Raw genomic sequence first — 17834 nt, forward strand, 5'->3', positions numbered from 1 at the left:
GTGCTAATGGCTGACCTCACAGTTCTAACTGTACTAACCCCCCCCCCCTGCTCGACCCCCATTCCCATTTCTTTGACCCAAGTCGCTAGCTACACTGGCAACCCCACTATTTCTCATTTTACCCTCCCCCCAGTCCCTAGTTTACACACTCCTCCAACCTTCTAGCCATCTTCTCCCCTAGCACAGCTGCACCCTCCCCATTAAGATGCAGCCCGTCCCTACGGTAGAGCCTGTAGCCGACAGCAAAGTCAGCCCAGTTCTCCAGGAACCCAAATCCCTCCTTCTTACACCAACTCCGGAGCCACTTGTTTACCTCCCTAAGGTCCTGCTGCCTTTCTAGTGTGGCTTTAGGTGCAGGTAGTATTTCCGAGAAAACTACCCTGGAGGACCGTGCCCTAAGCTTGGATCCTAAGTCCCTGAAATCATTTTTGAGGGCCCTCCATTGACCTCTAATTTGTTCATTGGTGCCAACGTGCACCATGACCACTGGATCCTCACCAGCCCCTATCAGTAATCTGTCAATCCGATCCGCGATGTGTCGAACTCTAGCGCCAGGAACACAACACACCATTCGACGATCCCGGTCTTTATGGCAGATTGCCCTTTCTGTCCCCCTTATAATTGAGTCCCCCACCACTAGGACCTGTCTAGCCTGCCCTACGCTCCCCGTCCCCTTCTCACTGGAGCAGTCATCCAACTGGCATTCAGAGGGCGTGTCGTGCTGCAGCGGTGCTGGCTCTGTAATGGCATCCCCCTCATCTGCGAACTTTGCAAACTTGTTGGGTTCTGCCAGTTCAGGACTAGCCTCCCTGGTTCTCTTCCCTCTATCCCTCCTTCTTTCTGTCACCAAGCTTACTGCCTGCTCCCCCTGCTCTTCTGTACTACCATCCGCCCCCGCCTCTACCCCAGCGAGTGCCTGCTCAGTGAGCACCAAACTCCTTTCCATGATGTCAATGGCTCTCAGTGTTGCCAGTTGCCCATTCAGATCCAGGATTTGGGCTTCTAAATGTGCGAAGTGGGCTTCTAAATGTGGAATCAAACTTGAACCAGCTACCTGAACCAAATGGGGATTAACCCCTTAGTGACGGCGCTATCGTAAAACAACGTCCTGCTGTTGCAGGACGTGTATGGAGGGAGGTAGCAGCGCTATCTCCCTCCATACAGCGCGGGCGTCAGCTGTTTATTACAGCTGACACCCGCGGGCAATAGCTGCGCTCGGCCGTTCGGGGCTATTAACCCTTTAAATGCTGCTGTCAATTCTGACCGGCATTTAAATCCCCCGAACGCTGTTCGAGGGTCCCGCATGGCCCCCTCATGGTGAGATCGGGGGAGCCGTGCAGGTGTCATGGCAGCCGGGGGCCTAATGAATGGCCCCAGGGCTGCCTTAACAGACTGCCTATCAAGCCATCCGCACAGGGTGGCTTGATAGTCTGCCTGTCAAAAAGCAGTAGGAAGTAATGTTATAGCATTACGTCATACTGCAGGAGCGATCAAAGTATCGCATGTTAAAGTCCCCCAGCAGGACTTCAAAGTAAACTAAAAAAAAAAAAAATCAATAAAGTTTTTTTAATTGTTAAAAAAAAAAAAAAGTTATAAAAGTTTAAATCACCCCCCTTTTTCCATATCTATTATTAAAAAATCTAAATCATAAAATAAAAATATGTATTTGGTATCGCCGCGTCCGTAAAAGTTCAATCTATCAAAGTAGCACATTATTTTTTCTGCACGGTGAACGTCGTCCGAAAAAAAAAAAAAGAACGCCAGAAATACACTTTTTTAGTTACCCTGTCTCCCAGAAAAACCGCAATAAAAAGGGATCAAAAAGTCGTATGTATTCCAAATTCATACTATCGGAAAGTACAGGACATCCCGCAAAAAATGAGCCCTCGCTCAACTACGTCGACGGAAAATAAAAGTTATCGCGCACAAAATGACCGCAGAAAATAATTGAAAAAAATTAAATATCTTAAAAAAAAAAATACAAGTACTACAGCAAAAACAATACTATATAAGTTTGGTATCGTAGTAATCGTACTGACCCATAGAATAAAAATATCAGGTTGTTTTTGTTGCAGTTTGTGCGTCGTAGAAACAGGACGCACCGAAAGATGGTGGAATGTCGTTTTTTTTCCATTTCTCTCCGCTTAGAATTTTTAAAAAGTTTTTCAGTAAATTATATGGTACAATAAATAGTGCCATTGAAAATAACAACTCGTCCCGCAAAAAACAAGCCCTCATACAGCGACGTCGATGGATAAATAAAGGAGCTACGATTTTTTAAAAGGGAGTAGGAAAAAACAAAAATGGAAAAAAGTAAAAAAGCTCCATCACTAAGGGGTTAAACCCATTTCTACTGCCTTAACACTCTGCACAACACAAGGCTCAAGGTACAGAAGTAGGTACCCTCTTATACCATCTTCTTGAATTGCTTTTCAATACGTAACTTTTGGAAGGCTTACCACCCCCTTTTATGTAAACTTTTGTACCTGCACGTTCATAAATTTCCAACCCTATTCCTACTACATCTCTCGGATAGCCCTCTAAATACATACTACATAATCTATACTTTAACATTTTATTAATGCGGTCAACTTATGTATCCCATCCCTTCGGAAGTCCTCTTGAGCCCCCGCTTCAGCTCATTGGGTCCACAAGGTGGAGGAAATCCAGTAGATAAAGGAATTTAAAGCCTCCCTATATTGGAAATATGACTCCTGGGCCCCATGGGTTAGATTTCAGCATACATAAGTATACTGTGTAATCTTTGGCTCTACCTGAGATACCATCGGAGGAATAAAGAAATTGACAGAAGATAAGTAACAGGGTTATACTAGGCGTAATATGACAATTTGAATTCTTATCAGCTATACAAACTTGTCTTTCTTTTTTCTTTTGGGGATACTTAGAGTCATATCGCAAATCTAAATCTAAATGTTATGGTTAAAAACTGCAGATTCTTCGTCTAGACGATTGTGCCATCCATCATCCACGGTCGGAGTACGCCATGATATACATTTATTATTAACTCGTACTACTAAACGGTTGTTTATTACGTACATCCCCTAGCAGGATGATTGTGGTTTTTTTTTTTTTAAAAAAAGCTTTAAATGAAGAATTTATGGAAAAAAAGGCAGAAGACAGGTCTAGTAGGAGAGGTACAGTGCAATGTTTGAGGTTAGGAAATTGTTAGCTGCTTTGGTTGGGTCGGTTTTGGTAGAGTAGTGGAGTTGGAAACCAGATTACAGTTGGTCAAATAGGGAGTTGGAGGAGAAGTAAGAGGACAGTTCAAGCTGGACCTGTTGTTCCAGGAGTTTTGATGCAAAAGAGAGCAGCAATATGGGGTGGCAGCTGGACAGAGATGAAGGATCAAGGGATAGTATTTTGAGGATGGGTGTGATGGATGCCTGTTAGATGGACAAAGAGAAGACACCCGTAGTCAGTGACAAGTTTGAACAAGTGGGTTAGGGCTGGAATGAACACGGTGGTATGGCTGGGTATGAGGTGGGCTGGAATTGGGTCAAACCCACGGGAAGTAAGTTGCGATTTGGAGAGTAAGATGGAGAGGCTTGCAGGTTGAAGGGGGAGATAACATAGTAGCCATGCAGAGGGGTTGTGGGGACTGTAGGTTGAAGCTTTCGATCATTTTTGCAGCTTTTCTGAGATCTTCGCCTTGCTTTCATGCCGGACACTGTTTTAGCAGTATCTCTGCCTTTCCTGGGGCTGAGGGGCATGGTGTCGGGTGAGTGATGTCAGTTCTCACCTGTCTCTAGTTGCCCTGCCCAATATAACCTGCTTAAGATCTGACTTCATGGCTGGTCAATTCAGTTTCCTTCTAGATTGCAGATGAGGAGCACAGCCTGCCTTTGGATCTCCTTTTCCTTGCTCAAGACTGCTGCTACAGCTAAGTGCAACTGTTGATTTCATTGTACTGTTTCTTTTGGTATTCAGGGCTCCCTGGTAGGGATTTATTAGTGGCCAAGGTGCGCGTGTGGATCCGCACGTATCAGAGCGGTTGGCCTGCTGTTTAGACAGGGGTCCTTCCTGGGGTAGGGGTTTACAGGGAAAGGATTCCCCTTAGTTTAATTTTGTGTTTTCGTTACACGGTTGTGCTTTTGGTTGTGTTATGCACAGTTGTGCTTATTCTTTTGTTGTTGTACGCCGCATGTCCAGTCAGGACGCAACAATAATATTGTCAATCTTATCATAAAAGCATGTGGCAAAGTCCGTGGCAGAGATGAGAGAGGTGGGGGTGGTATAGGGGAATTCAGAAGAGTTAAATTTGCTAGAATAGTTGCCTGCCATCTCAATCTTTCTCATTACACAAGTATTAATCATACAAGACCGAACACAAGACTTTTCCAGCCATCCTACAGACCAGAGGGGAGATTTCATGAGACCTTCTCTCCATCTACCTGATCATTCTGTGGAAGAAGAGGACGGGGACATCTCTCTGCTGCTGTTCCCTTACTGGATCTACCTGCAAAAAACAGACAGCCACTGAATTCATTCTCTACATACAAACAATAAAGGCCATGTGGATTTAGTCCTGTCTATTACCTGGTGATGGGAGGTGCTGGTGGTCCTCCATCATGACGTCCTTGTACAGATCCTTGTGTCCTTCTAAATACTCCCACTCCTCCATGGACAAATGGACAGTGACATCCTGACACCTTATAGGAACCTGACAACACAATGATACCGTCATCACCCAGACACGTTATACCACCATAGCGTTACTGTATAATGTCCCAGCATTCCCAGCAGCGTCACCTCTCCAGTCAGCAGCTCAATCATCTTGTTGGTGAGTTCTAGGATCTTTTGTGCATTGATTTTCTCAAGTATCAGGGGGTGAAGTGGAGACCCTGTGATTGGGCTCAGGGGTCTTGCCCATCCATCAGACACCGGGTCCTGACAGCCATCACTAGAAGTCTTCTTCACTACCGTGTAATCCTGTTTATTAGGAGATACATCCATAAATATCACTACAGACATTTCTAGTCCTTCACCTCTCCAGTTATGTCTATCAGTCAGTATTCACATCTGTATTCATCATTTACATTGCTCTATTCCGTCAAATGGAGATGAACAAAAATGAGTGGGCTGGATCTGTTACATAATAGACATCAGCTGCACCCGACAAATTATTTGAGGCTTACAACGGGTCTGTTGGGGGTCCATCATTTTACAAGAAAAACAGCAGCAGGCTGCAATATTTTTTACTGACATAGATAACAATGATGTAACGTGACATCATCCCCAGAATCTCTCACCTCTGCTGTAAGCTGGAAGAGTATCTCTAGGGTGAGGTTGAATATACTCTCTGCCATCTTGTCCCGGTTCTTATCCATTCTTGACGGGTCAATCAGGATAATTATCTGATATAGAAGATATCAGCCGAGGATCCTAAATGGGAAGAAGATGAGACAATGTAACATCATACAAAATCTCATGTATAGTCTGACATCCTCCTGAAGCTTATGTCCTCTGGGATTCTGATATTCTTTCATGCAAATTTTGAAGGGAACTTTTCTTTAGCTCTCCGGTAATTTCAGCAGTGTACTGCGCATGCACCTTTTGGATTGTTACTCCCACTGCGTCCGAGGTCAGGTAACTGTAAAGATCCTCAAGGTGTATGCGCAGTATGCCGCTGAAGTCTCAGCAAGTAAGAGAGAGTTGAGGTGCGCAGGCAGCATATGCTACGGCACCTGCAAGGGATTGCAGGAAAGAAAAGAAATCGGTATGCATGCCAAACAAGAACAGGGATAGATGAAGATAGAAGAAAAAGGATGGAGCTAAACTCAAAAGGTGTTAGAGGCCTGTATCCCAGATGAGCCCAGGACCGAAAAGCTATGAGAGCTATCAAAACAAGTCGTAAAGGTGCTGCCAATCAGGTGAAACCAGTGGGCAGACTGGATGTGTCAGGGACTGAACCCACGGACCTCTTGCATGCTAGTCAAGAGCTCTCTCCGCTAGGCTATTAGGACTTGGACAGTTGCATTGCTGAAACCTAGACTGGTTCTGCATTTCCCAATTACCTAGTTCCTACCTCCTGGTCCTGACCCCGCCTTTGTTCCTGATTGCACTTCCTATATAAGCCTAGCCCTGCCCCTCCATTGTGTGATTATTGAGCTCCCAGCCTGTACTCAAGCTTCACTGCTAGATCATCCTTTGTACTGCAACTGAGACCACCTGCTAATGACCTAGCTTCCACTTGACTACGATTTCTGCCTCATACTCTGTACTCCAACTGAGACCACCTGCTAACGATCTGGTTTCCCCTTGACTACTCTCCAGTCCGGCTTGGCTACTACACCTGGGCTCCAATCTAGCACCAGTAAGACTTTACAAAATAATCACGCCCAAAAATAGAGTCCGTAGTGACTAGACTCAGCAAACAAGTCACAAAACTTCAGGAATTTTATGCCTCCTACTAAGAGAAGGTTGTTGCTATGCAATTTGAGATCGAGGGGCTGCAGAGACAGCTCTTCGAGATGCACAACTCTGTGCCAGATACCAGCGAAACTTGCAGGTGACCGTCGCCAGTATCGGGGTTTCTTAAATCAATGCTGTATTTATTTTCAAATGCAGCCCACATTGTTTACCAGTGATCGGAAAAAGGTATTTTTTTATCATTAACCTCCTCACTGATGAAGCGCTTGCCTGGGCCTTGCCATATGTCGAGACCAACAGTAATCTCCTCGACAGCCTTAATGCCTTCACGGCTGCTATGGAACAAATTTTTGATGATCCAAACTACTGTGCCACAGCTGAAGGGAGGTTGCATAGCCTATGACAAGGGCAACATTCCAACAGAATTTTGTTGCTAGGCCAATGATACTACATAGAATCCTGCTGCACAACAAGGCAAATTTCGATGGGGATTATCTGAGTGGGTAAAAGATGAACTTGCCAGAGTGGAGACTCCCGATAACCTGAAGGACTTCATCAAATTATGCATCCGGATTGACTAGAGACTTTCCAAGTGGCGAAGAGAAAGATTGCAGGGTTCAGGCACCAGCACCCTGCACTCTTTCAGTCAACCCACATTTAGTCCCCACCCAGGGACTGAAGCCGCACCCGAACCCATGCAGGTGGACGTCATCCGCAGACCTCTATCATGGAAAAAGAAAGGCGCCAGGCTGAAAATCTGTGCCTTTACTGTGGGAGCTTGGAACATTATGCCCTAAACTGCCCAAGCAATCCCCAAAGGACATTTGCCTTGGTCCACGCAAAGCCAATGGCCAATCCAGCCATCATGAAATAAGGGGATGCCACCCAACGCACCTTTCTACCAGTAATTCAGGATGGTGTGGAAACCCTTCCCCCACTCCATCATTTTGTCCTCCCAATTGCGATTGTAAGACAGTGCTCAGCGATGTTGGACTAGAGAGCGGGGAGGAACTTCATGGACTTAACATTTGCTCATGACAAGGACATTACAACCAGACTCTGGTCCATACCGATAGATATGGAAACTGTGGATGGGTCACCCATGTCTTCAGGCCCCATCACACAGGAGACAATTGAATTGGAGCTCCACATGAACCCCGATCACCACGAGACAAATCCGCTTCCAGCTCATTTCATCCCCCAAGTTTCCAGTGATTCTCAGGATCCCCTGGTTTTCTACCCATAATCCTTTCATCAACTGGGAAACCAGGACCACTGCCTTCCCCTCAGAATACTGTAAAGAAAACTGCCAGATGGCACCATCCACCTCTAAACCAGTACAGGACCTCAAGGATGAGCAACAGGACTTAGAGAAATTACCAGTACACTACCTGATGTTCAAGAATGTTTGCAGTAAGAAGAAGGCTGACCAGCTGCCACCTTACTGGCCGTATGACCGTCCTATTGAGCTGCTCCTGGGATCTTCTATTCCCTTTGGTCGTATCTTTAACCTTGCCAAACCTGAGTTAAGGGCTCTTTGGGAACATCTGGATGAGAATCTAAGGAAGGGTTTCATCCGGCTTTCTTCCTCTCTGGCAGGAGCACCCACTTTCTTTGTTAAAAAGAAAGATTTGACTCTTCGGCCGTGCATTGACTACCGGGAGCTAAACAAGATCACCATTAAGAATCGCTACCCTCTCCTGTTAATCCCAGAACTGCTGGGGAGGCTTCAGGTAGCCAAGGTTTTTACAAAACTGGACCTCAGAGGAGCATACAATCTGGTGGGGATCCGGCCCGGAGATGAGTGGAAGACTGCTTTCAGGACAAGATATGAACACTTTGAATTCCTAGTGATGTCGTTTGGTCTTTGCAATGCTCCCGCTACCTTCAAGCACTTTATCAATGATGTGTTTCTAGACTTGTTAGATCAATTTGTGGTGGCATATCTTGACGACATCCTTATATTCTCTGACAATTTGGAGGAACAAATTTGGGTGGTCTTGGAACAACTCCCAAAGAATAACCTCTACATCAGGTTAGAGAAATTTGAGTTCGAACAGACCCAAATACAATTCTTGGGATACATTATCTCCCCAGAGGGCTTAAGTATGAATCCCAGCAAGATTAAAGCTGTCCTGTATTGGCCCATTCCTAAAAATCTGAAGGAAGTACAGCGTGTAATTGGTTTTGCGAATTTCTACAGGAAGTTTATCAAGGACTTCTCAAAAGTCATCTCTTCCATCACCTGCCTCACAAAGAAAGGGCACACGTTTAGTGGTCCCCAGAGGCACAAACCACTTTTGAAAAACTAAAGACTCTATTTACCTCAGCACCAATACTGATCTACCCAAAGTTGCCTTTTGTCGTGTAGGTGGATGCCTATGACTCCACAGTGGGAGCCATTTTCTCACAGCGAATGGGAAATAAGATTCAACTACACCTTGTGCTTTTCTATCCGTTATCGCCCGCTGAGAAAAACTATGCTGTGGGGAACAAGGAACTTCTGGCCATCAAAGTGTCTTTCACCAAGTGGAGACACCTCTTGGAAGGAGCCCATCGTTCAGTGACAATTCTTACTGACCATAAAAATTTAGAGTTCCTATGCACTGTCAAGAGGTTATCTGCGAGACAAGCACGATGGGCCTTGTTCTTCTTCAGGTTTAATTTCATTGTGTCTTACCGCCCCGGTGCCCGAAATGGCAAGGCAGATGCATTGTCCAGGATAAGTACAGAGTTTTAAGAGAGGGCAAATACAGACGACACAATTCTGTCCCAAAAATTTTGGGGGGCATCTTACACTCTGAAGACCTAACAAAGCTTAAGGGAGGATACGAAAAGGACCTGTTCTTGAGTTCTCCTTCTAAGGATGTGAAGCTTTCCTTTCCAGAGGGGCTTTGGAGGCAAGAACACCAACTGTATGTTCCCGAAGCTGTTCGACTCAAAGTCCTTAAACTAGTCCACAATTCCAAGCTGGCTGGTCACCTGGGGGCCACAAGGACTTCAGAACTTCTACTTTGCTCCTTCTGGTGGCCTGACTGCAGGAGGGATGTGAAACAGTATGTCATATCTTGCGCGGTATGTGCTCAGAACAAGGCCCCATGAGCTCGCCCTCTAGGGTTGCTACAGCCCCTCCCAGTCCCATCCATATCCAGGGGATCTATAAGCATGGATTTTATAGTGGATCTGCCCCCCTCAAAAGGGATGACTGCTGTCCTTGTGGTCGTGGATCAACTTACAAAGATGGCCCACTTCATCCCTATAGAAAAGATTTCCACCGCTGAGCACACCGCAGATTTAATGATCCGGGAAGTTTTCTGATTACATGGAATTCCAGATGATGTGGTCTCTGACAGAGGGGCCCAGTTTACCTCAAGGTTCTGGAGACATTTCTGCACGGCTCTGGGTATTATCATAAATCTCTCCTCTGCCTTTCATCCGCAGTCTAACGGCCAGACAGAAAGAACAAATCAGACTTTGAAGCAATATTTCCACTGCTTTATCTCCTATCTACAGGATGACTGGGTGGATTATTTGTCAACTGCAGAGTTCACCTACAACAATGGTCAACACAGTTCAACCGCCCAGACCCCGTTCTATCCAACTACGGTACACATCCCATTTTTATTCCTGGCTTCCCTATCAACACTCCAGTCCCAACGGGTAGCCATAGACTGTTTTGGGTAAAAGAAACCTTACAGGAAGCCCAGAATACCTACAAGTAGGCATCCAACTGTCATCGCCAAGCAGCTCCTACCTTCCAGGTTGGACAAAAGGTGTGGTTAGCCTGCAAGAACCTGAAGGCGAACGTACCCTCTCCCAAACTTGGGCAAAGATTCTTGGGACCTTTTCCAATTGCAGCAAGGGTTAACCAGGTGGCATTCTGGCTGAAGCTCCCGGGCAATCTGAAGAGTTACCCTGTCTTTCATGTTTCCTTATTAAAACCTTTTCATGAGAATACTTTTGTGGGAAGACATCAACCGCCTCCCCCTCCTGTGAAAGTTCAGGGCCAGGACGAATTTGTGGTAGAGAAGATTCTAGACTCCAGAGAGGTAAAATACAGTACCTTGTGAAATGGCAAGGCTATGGGCCAGAGGAGAATGTGCATGCTCCGTGGCTCACAAATGAGTTTCATAGGATATACCCAGGGAAGCTGGCACCTGAGGGCGTCTTGCCAGGGCTCAAACCTATGAACACTTGCATGCTAGTCGAGAGCTCTCGCCACTAGGCTATCTGGACTTGGACAGTTCATTGCTGAAACCTAGCCTTGCTGTGTATTTCCCAGTTACCTAGTTCTTGCCTCCTGGTCCATCTTTGTTCCTGATTGCACTTCCTATATAATGAGAAATGAAGGGAGGAATCCATGGGCAAAATAATCCAACGACGATATAAAATTCTTAATGCTTTATTGGGGGATGATCATAAAAATATGTAGAGACATATGAACGTCTGCTAGCAACCGCTAACGTGTTTCAACCGTACAGGTCTTACTCATAGCAGGAGAAGAATAAAGGCAGACTGAGCAAGATTTTAAGAACACACAACAGGAAATGACAAAACAGAAAATGATATCATAGAATAACACATTGGGTGCAAAAACATTAAATCAAATAATTTAAAGAAAAATAAGATTAAGGCAACCAAAAAAGGGAGAAACAAAAAAACCCCAACAATAATGAAATTAATAAATAAAAGATAGATCACTCTTAAAATTGAGACCACAAGGGTATGTTTCCACAAGATATACCCATCTGGTTTTGGGGATTTTCTGCACTCTGACAGATTGGATGGGGGCCGTCTGTGGACAGCCATTTTCAGGTCTCTTCAGAGATGCTTGATTGGATTCAAGTCAGGGCACTGACTGGGTCACTCAAGGACATTCACAGAGTTGTCCCTAAGCCACTCCTGTGTTGTGTTGGCTGTGCGCCTAGGGTCACTGTCTTGTTGAAAGGTAACTCTTCTGAGGTCCCTTGCTCTCTGGATCAGGTTGTCATTATCTATGTACTTTGCTCCATTCAGCTTCCCATCCACCCTAACTGGTTTCCCTATTCCACAACCAAGTTTCACTTGGGATGGTATTGGGTAGGTGATAAGTGGCACCTGGTTTCTTCCAAACAGAATGCTTAGAGTTGAGGCCAAAAAGTTTAATCTTGGTTTCATAAGAGCAAGGAATCTTGTTTCTCTGATGGTCTGAGGGTCCTTTGGGTGCTTTTTGGCCAACTCCAGGCAGGATTCAGGTGTCTTTTACTGAGGAGTATTGCTGCATCTGTTCAAAGGACATTAATATGCCCCCAACACATACATTATCTAGGGACATAACCCCATGTTATGTACAGAATAAATATCTGGCATATGCAAATAGACAGCAGAGCTCAGGATCAGTTCAGAATTTTAAATACTTGCAGTCTCACAAGGCCACAGCATAACAAAATGTAAAAAAAAGTGAAAGGGTATGCAGGCTTTCTAAAAACATTGTATTTACCAAAACACTACAAAATTTTTACCTCTTTCTGAAAGTACAACTTTGTTAAATACTCCTAAAACTATGGATAAATGTGTAACTAAGCCCTTTAAAACAGTAGGGGTGGAGTGTACACACGAAATATGCCTCATGGTATACCAAGATAAAGTAGCATAAAAGATAAACCACGGTCGTGGTACTTGTGTCTTGCCGCGGACTTAAAAGATGTAACATATAATCACCAATCCACTGGTTTTTATCTCTTCTATAGAATGATGGGAAGCCTCATAGTCAGGCAAGTGGACCCTACAATGCCCCTCTCACCAAGGTGGTCACCCCAAGAAGAGCGCCCCTGCGGTCCTGAACACTTACTGCTGATAAGCTACACAGCACCTAAAGGGAAAACCTTAAAATCATATATGTCCAATAAATCAACCCAACGCGTTCTCCCCTGTAAGGATGACAGGATTCATCAGGGGATCTTACATACAATAGGCTGACAAAAGTAATAGCTCCCCCCCCCCCCCCCCCATTACCAGTCCTGCGCTGATAGGTGATGTGTGAGCATTAGGTATAAAGGAGAGGATCACACAGGCAGATCCCAGTACAGAAACCATCAGAATACCGCCAGGTGTAGAGCCGACAACGGGGTCTGGTGGGGGGATGTCACCGGGTGTAGAGCTGACAACGGGGTCTGGTGGTGGGATGTCACCAGATGTAGAGCTTACAACAGGGTCTGGCAGTGGAATGGCACCAGGTGTAGAGCTGACAACGGGGTCTGGCAGCGGGATATCACCAGGTGTAGAGCTGGCAATGGGGTCTGGTGGTAGGATGTCATCAGGTGTAGAGCTTACAATGGGGGCTGGCGGTGGGATGTCAGCAGCTGTACAGCTTACAACGGGGTCTGGTGGTGGTATGTCCCCAGGTGTAGAGCTGACAATGGGGTCTGGCGGTGGGATGTCAACAGGTGTAGAACTAACAATGGGGTCTGGTGTGGAGTTGTCACCAGGTGTAGAGCTGACAACTGGGTCTGGTGGGGGGATATCACCAGGTGTAGAGCTGACAACGGAGTCTGGTGGGAGGATATCACCAGGTGTAGAGCTGACAACGGAGTCTGGTGGGGGGATATCACCAGGTGTAGAGCTGACAATGGGGTCTGGTGGGGGGATGTCACCAGGTGTAGAGCTGACAATGGGGTCTGGTGAGGGGATGTCACCAGGTGTAGAGCTGACAACAGGGTCTGGTGGGGGGATGTCACCAGGTGTAGAGCTGACAACAGGGTCTGGTGGGGGGATGTCACCAGGTGTAGAGCTGACAACTGGGTCTGGTGGGGGGATGTCACCAGGTGTAGAGCTGACAATGGAGTCTGGTGGGGAGATATCACCAGGTGTAGAGCTGACAACGGAGTCTGGTGGGGGGATATCACCAGGTGTAGAGCTGACAATGGGGTCTGGTGGGGGATGTCACCAGGTGTAGAGCTGACAACGGGGTCTGGTGGGTGGATGTCACCAAACAATCAGTACGGGACATCGCAGCTTTTGGACCTTATAAAGTTCACTCATGGCAATTGTTATTCAGAAATGGAAGCTCACTCACATTCTCCTTGAGGCTGGCTTCACACGGGCGATAAAATCATGCGTTTTTTTGGGGGGGGGGTTTGCGAGAATGAGTGAAAATGCATGATTATGAAACCAATGATTTTCAATGGTTTCATTCTCATTTGTGATGTTTTCACTCAAGCCATGTTGTGATGAAAAAAATCTTTATCACCCATTGTTTTCAATGGCCCTATTGAAATCAATGGGAGAACATCATGAACCCCTACTGTGGCTGTGACAGCTGCGCCAGGGGATTCCTTCAGCCCCGCAGGGATGCGAGGCTGTCACATCCAGGGGTTTCCATATGTCTTCAATGGGGCCGGCGGCAGCAGCGCTCGCTCTACTGAAAACAATGGGAAAACACTGTGATCTCCTGTGACAGCTGCGGCGGGGATGAAGGGAACCCCCGCATGGATGCAAGGCTGCTTCCATGCGAAAACTCCTCGCATCCAGGGGTTTTCAGAAGGACTGCGAGGGTGATATCGGGCTGCGAATCATGGCCAATATCACCTTCACCAGAGCGAAACTGCCCTGAGGAATGAAGGCAAATCCCTCACACGTCTATGGGGATTTGGTGGAAGCAGCCTAGGAGGGTTACTGCAGTCATTGAGGACAAAGATGGCCCAACACCGGACTGAAAAATGTGGATAAAATTGGTTTTCTTTACTTTCGATGTGCGGCCCAGTACCTATGAGAGAGTGATGACAACCTGACAATGGGCCATGTGAGTGGCGCAGCTTTAAATGGACCATAAATATATTTACCAGCCGCCTAAATGAGAACGCGCCGCTCTCAGGTCATGTGACCTACGCAACAAATATGAGGTGGAAGCATCGCTACCGGGACGGCTACTGATAACCGATCCTAAGGACGGCTCATCAATACTGTAGAGAAATCTGCCCCGGAGACCCCGAGAGGCAGGAGTTAGAAATATGTCTAAAATGTAAATCTGTCCCTGTCCCCGATAGCAACCAATCACGGCGCAGCTTATAACACTAACTGCTCCTCATGAGAGATGCGCTGTGATTGGTTGCTATGGCTTCCATAAATCTGCCCCCCAGTGCTGGTGACCCCACATACCTCCACCTGCAGCTGGACAGGAGCCGTGGGGTTGTTTTGTGCTTACAGGACCTGTGATGATGTCACCGTCATGTGATCAGTGTGTGGGAGGAGACAAGGGGGTCACATGACCAGGGCTCTCCGCTCAGTGGATGCCGGACTCTGCTGTGTGAGGATGTATTCAGAGAGTGTATGGAGTGGAGCCGTCTATGTGTGTGTTATGTCCACGGAGGGGGCCGTATATGTGTGTAATGTACACGGAGGGGGCCGTATATGTGTGTAATGTACACGGAGGGGGCCGTATATGGGTATAATGTACAAGGAGGGGGCCGTATACGGGTATAATGTACACGGAGGGGGCCGTATACGGGTGTAATGTACACGGAGGGGGCCGTATATGGGTATAATGTACATGGAGGGAGCCGTATATAGGTGTAATGTCCACGTAGGGGCCGTATATGGGTGATGCCATTTACATTTTATTGTTTAATGCCTTTTATGTAAAAAGGGTGCCTTTTTTTTTTTAGCTTTTATTATTTTATTTGAATTAATTCCATTACTAATTTTTCAGTTTTTTTAGTTCCCTTTGGGTATTTAAACTTTTGATCATTTCTACTGTGAGAGTAAATACGATTTTCTCTATTTTCTTTTGTGTATTTTTATACAACTTCACCTCTATACATATATACCTTTCATTAATTGAGCCCAGGTATATACATAGACTGATAATTAACCCCTATTGAATTACACAGTGCCTTAACTAATTGAGTTTTATAAATAGCTGCAAAAATCGTGTAAATCGTGCCAGGATTCTTCTCAAGGTTACATTACAGATGAATCTCCTTGGCTGAGATAAGGGCTGTTAACCTGGTTTCACCTGAAGCGGGTGTGGATTTCTCTCTGTTGCTTAAATTGCAGGAACAGGCCTTAAAGGGAGAAAAGGAAGAGTGGCACAAGAGAGGAGCAAACAGAACACTGATGGGGTTTAGAGGAAAGGTAAGCTCCTGTGCATCCCCACCTGAGCCATGGGCCAACCCATCAATCCAACGAGATATTGTGTGGTATAGTGTCTTCTGCTTGGCTTGACCCACCGTTCAACACTGCTGTGACCCGATTAGTACAGGCTGCATGGTATGCGCCGGTCACAACCCAGGCCAATTGGTCAAGGTACCTCTTTTCTGTGAGCCAGACTATCCGTTTCAGCAACTGCAGATTGACTGCATACAGCTACCAAAGGTAGGTGTTTTGGAGCTTATATTGGTTGGCATAGACCTCTTCTCATGCTGGAAGTGTGGCTTGTGAAATAAATAAAAATGCCAACACCAAAACTACGGCTAAGCAATTGTTGAATTAAGTAATTTGTATATTTTTGGTGTACCAAAAGTCATAGAAAATAATAGAGGTACACATTTTATTAGCCCTCAGTCAGAACTGTCCCTGATCGTGAGACCAAGTTGAGCCCCTATGAAGTTTTGTTTGGTAAGGCCCCTATAACAGACCTATACTTTCTCCAGTCCCAGCATGAGCACCTCAGTTCCCACATAAGTGCTTCATATCAGGAGTTAACTGTTATTCATGAATGTGTATTTTCTCCGATTCCAGATCCAGACTCAAGAGTTGCATAGTTTTGCTTTCAGGTGACTGGGTTGTCCTCAAAAGATCATATCAGAAAACGTTGGTAACTGAGATTTGATGGACCATACCAGATCGAGTTGACAACTGCCACTTCAATTACTACGGAAATTGCCAAAGGCAAGAAATGGCCTAATGGTTATACCCTCCCAAACACAGAACAATAAAAATGTATACTTTATAACCATGCTCAAAGAAAGACGAAGGCACTTTACCATAAAGGAATAAGATCTTGACTAGGTCCATAAAAGAACTAAGTGTATATTAGCTAGGCAGGCTGTAAGATCCAGACTCAAAAGAGGAGTTGCATGCTTTTGTTTCAAGTGACTGGGTTATCCTCAAAAGTACATATCAGAAAAGGTTTGGAACTGAGATTTGATGGACCATACCAGATCCAGTTGACAACTGCCACTTCAGTCACATTAGAAGGAACAGACAATGGGACACACTCCAGCTACTGCAAGAAAGTCCTCGCTCCTGAACCAAAAAAGACTCTTGTCACTGTTGCTCTGTACTGACACACACACTCACTATGTGTTAAAGATCATTGGGATAATAAGCTTGTTAAAAATCATGAGGTACTTCTTGTAGCATTTGATGATGCAGAAAATCTAAATAATTGTTGAATGTGTATTCATGCCCCTACAGCATCCTCCTTTACACCCCTTGTGGCTATCCCCCTCACTGTGGAAGAGATCAGGTCCTGGTGTAATAAAATTCTTGGTACTCCTGTGTTGTTACAAAAACACTAGGGCACAGCTGCCCCAATAGTGGTTGGAGCATGGCTCGGTGACGCCATGTTGGTTTCTAAATGCTCCTGTACTGGGACTCATCATGCCATCTCGTTTGCCCAGGAAAATGTTACTATAAACCTTTATTCCTCCTGGACCTTGTGTATGTGTGTGCGTGCGTGCGTGCGTGCGTGCATGGAGGTTCCAAATTATGGGACAACTCTGTTTTCAAATCATACCCCCTATCTGCATCCTCTATCCGGATTGCAATAGGTTACCTAATAAATGTGTACAATGTGTGACAACATAAACAGTAAGACCGCAGAAATGTGGGCCACAACATAGACCATCCTGAGTTTTGGCCAACAGTGGTCTGGCATTCTGGATCATACAGCAGTAGGCGTGCCACTTTTGTGTTATCGCATGATGGTGAATCATAAACAGTAAGCCCTTAACACACACCCTTCAAGAGAGCTGTGGATAATTGGCCAAATGATAAGGCTTATGTAATGTCTATGGACATGGCTAACAGAATGGTTTCATATGCCCACTCATACTATGAAAGAGGGAATTGTTAGTGAAGGCTACAGACTGCCTAGATTATCAAATATTCACAGTTCTGGGGCTGGTTAATCAATCTAATGCAATTTAAGCATGATTGATTGTTGTTACTAATGAAAAAACTATATTATCGGATTAGCACAAAGCTGCCCGGGTGGAATGTTTCAAATAACAGTATATAAGCTTTAGGAAATGAGAGACAAGTGGCTGAAGGAACATGACCAGAAGCAAGATTCCTGGTGGAGTGACATTTTTTTCATGGTTAATCCAGCATGGATTATGGGTATGATACAAATCATCATCCAAATATTCCTTGCTGTCTACTTAGGTTCTAGGCTACTATTGTATTGTGTTCTACAAGCCTTACAGCTATGTAAGTATGGACTAACAAGGAAAGCATCCCCC

At 45.5% G+C, this 17834-nt stretch overlaps 1 protein-coding gene across 1 annotated transcript in view; it reads right to left on the bottom strand.

The window, feature by feature from the left end:
• LOC136626742 (zinc finger protein 420-like) overlaps window positions 1–17834 on the bottom strand; it is a 167134-nt gene that overhangs the window by 13796 nt on the left and 135504 nt on the right. Inside the window, exons 9-12 of the mRNA XM_066601748.1 lie at window positions 5271–5390; window positions 4771–4950; window positions 4558–4681; window positions 4413–4477 (exon numbers count right to left, since the gene is read on the bottom strand). Coding sequence (XP_066457845.1) covers window positions 4413–4477; window positions 4558–4681; window positions 4771–4950; window positions 5271–5390 — 489 coding nt within the window. The remainder of the gene's footprint in view (window positions 1–4412; window positions 4478–4557; window positions 4682–4770; window positions 4951–5270; window positions 5391–17834) is intronic.

Source organism: Eleutherodactylus coqui, chromosome 4 (assembly GCF_035609145.1).
Source record: "Eleutherodactylus coqui strain aEleCoq1 chromosome 4, aEleCoq1.hap1, whole genome shotgun sequence".
NCBI lineage: Eukaryota > Metazoa > Chordata > Amphibia > Anura > Eleutherodactylidae > Eleutherodactylus > Eleutherodactylus coqui.